The sequence below is a fragment of the Pundamilia nyererei genome, unplaced genomic scaffold (assembly GCF_000239375.1).
Source record: "Pundamilia nyererei isolate P.nyererei 1_Seehausen unplaced genomic scaffold, PunNye1.0 scaffold00109, whole genome shotgun sequence".
NCBI lineage: Eukaryota > Metazoa > Chordata > Actinopteri > Cichliformes > Cichlidae > Pundamilia > Pundamilia nyererei.
The window spans coordinates 1,501,301-1,510,792 of NW_005187510.1; the positions used below are offsets into that span (position 1 = coordinate 1,501,301).

Here is a 9,492-nt window from a genome sequence, read left to right on the forward strand (position 1 = left end):
TCTGCCGACAATCAGTACTTGCAACAATATCAGGGAAAAAAATATGTTTATGCACATTTCCATGTGTTCCAAGGTTTGAAGGTTGAAGAGAATCACATTTTATCCAGATGCCGGTCATGTCATCTCTTTCCTTTAAATGAACACCTACGAGTTCTCTTATTCTACACCTCTGCTGTACAATATATGTGGCCAAATAAATAAAACATGACTTGGCGGAACAACGATGTCCATCTCGGCCACTGTATTTTTAATATGGCTGGACACCATGGCAGCTTGCACAGACTGACGCACACTCCTTTGTATTTTACCTGAGTTAATTATAAGTTTGTGAGCTAATTACACACAAATCGATGTATATTTATGAGTACAATAACACTTTTTTTCTATTAAATAAAATAAAAGAAATAACTGACTATATTTTTAATTGAGGGACAATAGAAGAATGTAACATAGTGTACAGATTAATAGGGAAAAACCTGAGGAAAATACAACATTGAAACATTTAATGAAGAAGATTTTTTTTTGATGATTGACATGTGTAAGATGTTTCAGGTTTAGATAAATATGAAGCTAGTGCTAGGAAGTTCTCATTTAGCTTAGACTAAATACTGGTCTATCCATTAAATATTTCACCAGAAAAAACATAAGCTGCTCTTTTTTGTCTTTATTAAAAATAGTAAAACTAATTTAATTCCATGTTTCTAGGAATGAGAAGACGCACATAAGAAACGCCTCATTTTTAGCACACAGACATGACACTAGTTTTGAAATTCTCAGCTAACTTCATGTAAACAGACAGTACCTGAAATGCAGAAACAGAAGGTTAAAGCTAACACGATAACTTCTTTTAACTCTAATGTGAGCTGATATATTTCACAGCCATCCAACCTGTATCTCCAGAAAAAGGTGTTCTGTTTCAGTTCAAATGTTTTTTTGCAACTTGCTCAGCAATGACCTAACAAGCTTCAGACAGCACTACAGCACACTTTTCATGCAAGGCTGCCATGTCTGAAAGGAACAACCTTAGCCACAGAGTTTCCACAGCAGAACAGAGCTTTAAAAACTGCAACTGATTCAGGAAACAGCTGGAAAATTAGGTTTCTCATCCTGGGGATTGCTTATTATAAATAAATCAGGAATCAGATTAGGAAAAATTAATCATGTGACCCTATAAGCTGTCATGGAAACTGCAGCACATTCTGAGGATAACAATCTGCTGTTTTATACAGTTGTTGAACGAAAGCTAGCTGTGCTAAAATCAGCCACCTGATCAGCAGCATTGCTCAGCATGTCCTAGCTTTCATCCAGCTGGCTAGTCACATCATCCCACTTTGTCAGAGCGCCTGGTGTATGTCTGCTGGGTCTGCACTCACTGAGCAGTGTGCTTCAATTCAGTGCACTCAACGAGAGTTTAAATGACTACTTTCCCTAAGCTGCTTGCTCCCAAAGCTAGCTCTGTGCACTGCTAACTACTCACACTCTCAGCCTGAATGATCGATCTGCATCTCTGAAAGTAAAAAGAGAAGGGGAGCCACGGGGACCGTCAATCAACAAATGAACACAGCTTATTGGTTGTGTGGCGGATGTGTGGTTCCTGTTTGTGAATTTCTGATTGTTGTCAAATGGGAGCAGTTGTGGTGGACACAGCAGAAAAAACAAATAGTAGCTTTAGACATTCATATTACATGCAATATGGTTAGAAAGACCACACCACTGTTAGTTAGTCTGTTAGCTTGTAGTCTAAAAGAATATTATATCTCCCAAAATGGCCCAAAACCCAAATTTGACAGTCTTACCTTAGTAAGCTCAGGTATGTCATTTTTGTCTATTCCCACTTCCTTTAAAAGAAAACAACAAGAGGTAAGACAACAACTGCCAGAATGTACTTCAGCTCCCAGCCAATCAGTGACACCTGCTGCTCAGAAGGTTACCTCAGCAATTTTGAAGAATTCGGAAACTCGAGTCATTCTTGTCAGGAACCGCTTGTAGATCTCAAGCCCATCTTTACACTGGCTTCTCTTCATTTGAAAAAATTTTTCTAGAAAGAAAAGAGGTTGAAATGTGACACCCTATCCCCCTGAATTTCACCCAAAGCTTTTCCTATTACTCTGCGGTATACATATCCAACCGTTTCCACAAAAAAAAAGTATTTGCCACCCATTTTTTCTTTCAGGAGTAGTGTTAGAAATGAAATCCATCTGCTCACCCATCAAGACAGTGGTGTAAATACCGACTCATAAAGGTAAAGTTCAGGGGTGACTCTTTACCTAACAGGTTGATGATGCCGTCATTATAGCAGGCATATAACTTGATCAGATCTTTGAAGAGCAGGAGAAAGCAGGCATTTATCACTCCATTGTTGAGATCCTTTGGATGCACCTGAGGGGACAAATATAGCTGAAGTCAAAATCTTCGTAAAATGTTTCCTATGATCAGCGTCTTCATTTAACATAGTCAAATTAGTATGTATACTTGAGAAAAGTTTAATATCCTTCTTCAAAATGGTCTGGCAAGTTAACCAGCACACAGTCAGGTTTACTCGTTCCGTACGAGTGGATGTACCTCCATGTTCAGTTTTGTAGCGGTCATGTTGTCATCTTGTAGGTCTTTACCCTTCTAATGTTAGACGTAAAGCTAAACTATGACTCCAAACAATGTGGCCTGATATCATGTATCACTTCTTCATAGATGCTGCTACAGTACACAGTTTTGTTACAGCTGTTCAGTATCTCTAGGGCAATGTCAGGATGCCTTGCAGTGTGACATTGTCGCCTATTAGCGAGTGTCACTCACATCAAATTCCAGCAGTGCGTCGATCTGGCTCTGCAGAGTAGGCATGCCTTTCAGCAGCTTCTCTACTGACATGGTCCTCATCACACCCTCAGCTCTGAGACAGAAAGAAATGGAAATTGTGAGGTTTAAGCAGCAGCTCTGTAAAACAGAGCCTGGGGAGAAAGCTACTATGAACAAACCCCACTCCCTTGATTATTGGGGAAGACATGGTCTACTAACCACTGAAATGAATCCAGCCTCTGAACCTGTCACACACAAGTATCCGCCACTGTGTCTCATCTGTATTTTGTCTTTATTCTGAAGTCTATTTCTCAGTGGCAGTTTATCTAGCTAGAGGGACCTTGTGACTGCCAGCTAAATAGAGCAGTCCCATCCATAAGCATGAGTGTTACCCCTCTCTGTATTCATCTCTACATGCCAGTAAAGCAATGCACGTGGTTCAGTGCCAGGCTGGAGGTGATGGAGCCAATCCTACTCATAAACATGACCTTTGTGGCTTTGGGATATGTGCTATTCTGACTGATATGGACACCGACTTGCATAAAGTGTATATTTCTGATCTTGGGTAAGAAAAGCATGTTAAAAGATGAAAAATCAATAACAGAGCTGAATTAATCATGCAGCAAGGCCATTTGAGAAAGAGAAATAGATACTGCACCCTTTCTTGACACGGCCAAAGTCAAAAGACATCTGTCTGTAGGCGAAGGCCTTCTCGTTGAGATAGCGGCTGTAGCGTCTGATAAATGTGGACATGTCGAGGCCTGAGGACAAAATACGCATAAGCATCCACATGCACAGCTCCCAGTGCAAGAAAGACATTAGCAAAGTGTTGAAAGGTTGTATATATCAAAAATGACACCAAAGTCAGACTAGCTTTTTCCACACACTTCCAGTTATGCTAGAATCAGCTAAATGCCTGTCGCTTCAATCTTCATTCAACCTACATGTCTGTATGCAAATTATAAAAGTGAAGCTAAGAGATTTTAGCTTAGGCTAGCATAATGGCTGTAAACAGCGAGGGGAAGTTAGCATGACTGTAAAATTTAGCAATTACAACATTATTTAACATATATATGTGTTTCAAACACATATATATGTGTTATATGTGTTTCAAAAAGAAGGACAACTGATCTCTTAAGGGGCTTATGATTCCAAATCTACTCATAATAGGGCGGAGGTATCTTGTTAAAACTAATGACAGGTGGTAGGCCTCACATAGGCTTCTATGGAAAATACTTAAATAAAAGCTTCTGACTGTGGCCTGGTTAGCCAAGTCACAGATTTAATGTTTAATAAAGATGATCCAGGGAAAGTTAAGTCTGCCCTTGGCCTATAAATAATGCTTATTTCAATATACAGAGTTAAACAAGTCTTAAAATTAGCTCTAACATTAAAAGGGCATTTAAGATCTAAGTGGGGCATACCTAGCTCCATAACCCTAGCACTTAAATATTTCAAGGAGCAGGGTGTGTGCTGGAGAAGCTGTGGGCCTATATTTGTAAATCATGACATGGAAAAACCTTTTGGTTTGAAATTGTTCTGTTTTGTTTCACTTTGCGTTTTTTTTTAATCAGTTCATTTACTTTTCCATTTCCTCTTCATGTGATTTGCAGTTGAATATTTGTATTTTTTTATGGTTTTATAGAAATTGGATGCATGTAAGTTTTTATCTCTTATGTAATTATATTTCGTCTCTAATAACAAACAAAATGATACAAAATGTGTACAAATGACCAGTTTTAGTTTTACAAAGCTTGTGCCGTTAGTTATGCTACGCTAAACTTAGCACTTAGCTTTAGCTTTATATAGAGTTATCGCAATCTAAAGCTAAACTTTGTATTTGTACTACAAAGAATATGAGCTAGTGTCAGCAGCTGATGAGCTGTACTCTGTTAAGGACTAAAAGTATGAAAGCTAGTCTCATTTTGATTACAAGTAAAGACAGCTAACCAAAAGAGTAGTACAGAGCTTCTGACTTAACCTTCCTAAACCACTTTTAAAGGGATAAATTTAATGGGGATTTTGTCAGTGTAGAATCACCATAACAGTGCTTACCTCAGTAAACCCAGATTACCATAATCCTCCTGTTAAACTAATTTAGATTTTAAATAGTCTTAAAAATGGCTTTCCACATTATGTAGTTCAACTAGCAGGCAAAATGCTCATAAGAACAGCTTTTGAACCTACAATTCATCACAAAAAGACAGAAATAACGTGACTGGAACAAAATTGACTGAAAGGAACGGGGGTTACCGGAAGTGTTGCTGCTGCTTGCTTTTAAAATTCAAGTTTGTTCTGCTTTTGTATCTTCAAACATCCTAAACTGAGCTAATAGAGATGCAGAAATGGGCTGAATCAATTAGTGGTGGGATCCAGGATTACTTAAAGTTAGGGAACATGGGCAGGTGTGTCAGAAACTGGACAGAGGGAAGGGAACGCCACGCACCATGGGAGCCAGTTCTGTCCAGGAAGTTGCTGAGGTTGAACAAGGTGTTTCTAGATGCCAGGAACTGGAGGAATCTCTGCAGGAAAAGATGCACACACAAGGTTAGCGAATCATCCTAAGAGACTTCAGTAATGAACACATGGCATATTCACTGTTAATTCTATAGCTGATTATCATTTTTAAACAGATGGTTGAATCTCTAAGGAGCTGTTCGGTACAGATGCAGTAAGGCCCTCTGAGAATAGACATAAAAGGTGTGACTCTATACTTTTTTGATTTTCTTGAACAGAAAATCAGCATTGAAGGAGCAGTGCTGCAGCTTTATGAGTGGGAGGGTGTGAATATCAAGGAGAGGGCTGGGAAATAAAGTTTCATGTAATAAAGAGAAATCTGCTCAGAAAGGCTTTCTAAGGCTTTCTAAAATGCTGTAAATGTGCAAAAAAAAAGCAATATTTTACCCAACAAATAATCTAGTCCTCAAGTAAACAAAGATTTTTGGTTTGGTTTGGGTTTTGGGGTTTTTGGGGGGCTTTTCCGTGCCTGAAACAATAATTTAAAGAAGTTTGGATCCTTTGGATGAAAATAAAAAAGTAAGCTGTATCTGCTCTTGGATCTCCCTCTTTTTTATGTGCTTCCATGGAAAGTCAAAGGAGGCATCAATGACTGCAGATAAGGCATCAATCAAATCAAAGAAACCATGAAAGGAGAAGCTGGGTTGAAGTGGGTTGTAAAGCAGCTTGCAGATGGCCAGCAATTGTGGCCTGAAAGAACTTATTACTGTATATCTGTTAAAGCTCAAACAAAATGAAAATAACTGAAAATGTGAAGTTAACCAAGTCTAGAAAAAAAAAGATATTTAGATTTATTTATTTCTTATTTTATGTTTTTGTTTTTTTTAACCTGGTTATTCAGAACAACTAGTTTCCATAAGGCAAACTTTACGATTAAATCATACAGAAGTCTTGTGCCCACATTCACATCCACATCAGGCAGATTAGAGTAAAAACATGGGGAAAAAATTCCCCTCGTGACATTATGTACACACTGAGATCCATTATTAAAAGATGCATGTGCAGTGCCACAGCATCCCATTGTGGCCCATGATAAAGCAATTACACTAGTCCTTTCCTCTGACACCTGCTGTGGGGACTGCAAGGGTCAATGTTGTTATCTTCCTGTTGCTAAATCTCATCTGCTTCCTGTCAGCTCATGCCGGGAAATGCAATCCCCTACCTCATAATAATAAATAGGAAACGTTAGGGCAGAGAAAGTAATGGCTTATTCCCCAATTAGCCACAGTGTGTTTGCTTTTCTGAAGAATATTTATGTATCAGTATTTCTCTCTGCTTTGTGTCATCTGCTGTTTATTTCTACGAGTTCCCCATCAGAGCCTTCGGCTTTCTTCATGTATCAGGACAACATTTGGGTCAGGGGGTCAGGGCCAGGCCAGTCCCTCGGCTAAAGCACAACTGCCATTGAATGAATGGGATTATGAATGGGTTTTGCTGTTTCTCTTTCTTTATGGTCGGTAGTAGGGACATCCACGGCCATAGGTGAAGAAATGCTGGTGCTCTCACTGATAGTTACACTTCCAACAAACAAATAAAAATTAAGCACAAAACAAAATACAGCAATGATTTTTGGCGTCAGACATACACAAACTCATGGTGGTGTAAACAAATGTATTAAGTCCAAAGAGCAGGTAGAAGTCTAACACCTATCAAGCTCTACCGCCTCATATAAATACGAAGAAAAGCACAAACTAAACTTTATGCAGGCTGTCGATATTGACAGAGATATGTACACATGACAATAATAATGGACAATAGTGGTATCTGGATGACTCGACAGCACAAAAAAGCCAAACACTATATTTACCGAGCCAATTCATCCTCATATTCACAGAGCTTTTCGTCTGTCTGAACATATACGGTGACAAACAGATTTTCATTGCCTCTGTGCAGTTTTTTTTCACAATGTTACTCCCTTGACTGTAACTTTCATCTGTGTTAAACCTGTAAAATCCCATTTTTTCTTTCAGTTCCCCTTAAAGAGATTTGAACTTCCATTTATTTTGGCCACTTGAGGCCTATAGACACCTTATAGAGCTGACAGAAAGTACTGCATGCACTGTGCATCTTTTTCTCTGGAGTGGATCAATATTTAGATTCACACCTAAAGTTTAAAACTATTCACACACACAAAAAATGAAAATATCAGTTCACTAGGCTGGCAGAACTAAGAAAACTACTGATTCATCTTTTCTGGTTACATTTTCACAGGGAAAAACATAACTGCTGCAGATTTTACCTGTTGTTATGTCTTTATATTGCTGGATGAACTGAGATCAAAACCAAACCTACATAAACAAGGCTATTCCTGAACAACTACAGGCCTCTGTTGTGTCTGCGGGGGGGGCTAAACCCACATTAATGGCCACAAAAAGACTCAAAGTGGAAACTAAGTTTGCGTGTATTGTGATCTCACCTCATTGCCATGCACCATAAGGTGGTGTGTGGTGATCAGGGCTTTGAAAACCACCACCCAGCTGGCATTGCCAGCCCTCTCTATCAGCGTGTCGGCCATCTGGGGGACGTTCACGTTGGTTTCTTGGGTGGCCTGGATCAGGTCTGAGAAGCACAAGGGAAAGATGGAACAAGAGGTCAGTTCATGGATACTAGCAAGGGACAAAAGCAGCACAGGTACAGACTGTGCTGAAAGCCTTTTCATTTTAGGAGGTAATGGCAACTCAAACTGCTACACTGAAAGAAGGGAGATGGGCGAGAAGTGACGAATAAGAGTGCACTTGAATAAATACAATGACACTGCATCTGGCTGCTGCTACATTTCACAGTCACACTCTCACAGTTGTCACTTAAACTGACTGAACAGTTTCGCATGCAAAGCACTCACTCAAATTTAAAAACACCTTCAAATGGAAAGAGATTTTATACAACCTTTTTTCAAATGGTCTTATTCTCAGAATCATATTAAGGAGCTGCCACTTTTATAAACTAAACTGCCTTGGCCACACAACACATTGTCATCATTGAATACCATCTTTTAGGGCTATAATTAGATATTGATCTCTGTGAACTCTTATTTTGCCAATCGAGTGTCCATTTTTAGTCTGCAGCAGGCTCATCTGTGCAAGCAAGAAGAGCTTATCTGTGTGAGCAGAGCTGCGTTGGGAAGCTGCTGATTTCCATCATATTGAAATGTACTTAGATGAGCTCTTCACATTATGCCACTAGAGCCTGGTGTGAGTCACACTGGCTGCTGCTTTGTTTCGTTTCTGCAACCAGTCATTAACACCAGCAGGCAGAGCGTGGAGAGGAAGGCAGTGGAATATTCCACAGCAGAAAGACACAGAGAAGAAAATGAAGCAAGAACTGCACTTTCAATCAGACGTGTGGACCTATGGAGGGCAGTCAGTGCACCACCAGGAAGGAAAAAAAGTTTTTAGAGTTGTTAAGTAGCTCAGCGATATTAAATCATAAATTACCGATATCAATAATCCATGTTAATAATTAAATACATTTCATGATGAGGAACAAAAAAGCATAACCTTCCTGTAGAAGATATGACAATATGTCTTCAGCCTGTCATAAAATAGGCAGTCTTTAAAGTGGGCACCTTTAATTATTAGGTACTTAAATGTGATATGCAATTTAATACAAAATACTATCAAGCAAGTTCTTTTTTCATATTCCACAGCCCGGCGGACCTTCCAGCTGATGCTTTACTTTCTCAATAAAATTGATGTCTTGGAACTTCCTCATTTAGCTCGCTCTAGTGCAGAGGAGCAAGAATTAAAAGAGCAAGTTGATTTCAAAAGCAATGTTTCAAATAGCTCAACAAAAATGAACAAACAAACAAGCTGTTGCTATACAGGTCCTTCTCAAAAAATTAGCATATTGTGATAAAGTTCATTATTTTCTGTAATGTACTGATAAACATGAGACTTTCATATATTTTAGATTCGTTACACACAACTGAAGTAGTTCAAGCCTTTCATTGTTTTAATATTGATGATTTTGGCATACAGCTCATGAAAACCCAAAATTCCTATCTCAAAAAATTTGCACATTTCATCCGACCAATAAAAGAAAAGTGTTTTTAATACAAAAAAAGTCAACCTTCAAATAATTATGTTCAGTTATGCACTCAATACTTGGTCGGGAATCCTTTTGCAGAAATGACTGCTTCAATGCGGCGTGGCATGGAGGCAATCAGCCTGTGGCACTGCTGAG

General features: G+C 38.9%; 1 protein-coding gene across 8 annotated transcripts in view; it reads right to left on the bottom strand.

The window, feature by feature from the left end:
- snap91a (synaptosome associated protein 91a) overlaps positions 1 to 9,492 on the bottom strand; it is a 57,611-nt gene that overhangs the window by 23,889 nt on the left and 24,230 nt on the right. For all 8 annotated transcript variants that reach the window (XM_013912949.1, XM_013912954.1, XM_013912950.1 and 5 more), the window contains exons 2-8: positions 7,727 to 7,869; positions 5,240 to 5,315; positions 3,452 to 3,554; positions 2,794 to 2,887; positions 2,268 to 2,379; positions 1,932 to 2,038; positions 1,797 to 1,838 (exon numbers count right to left, since the gene is read on the bottom strand). In XM_013912949.1, coding sequence (XP_013768403.1) covers positions 1,797 to 1,838; positions 1,932 to 2,038; positions 2,268 to 2,379; positions 2,794 to 2,887; positions 3,452 to 3,554; positions 5,240 to 5,315; positions 7,727 to 7,869 — 677 coding nt within the window. The remainder of the gene's footprint in view (positions 1 to 1,796; positions 1,839 to 1,931; positions 2,039 to 2,267; positions 2,380 to 2,793; positions 2,888 to 3,451; positions 3,555 to 5,239; positions 5,316 to 7,726; positions 7,870 to 9,492) is intronic.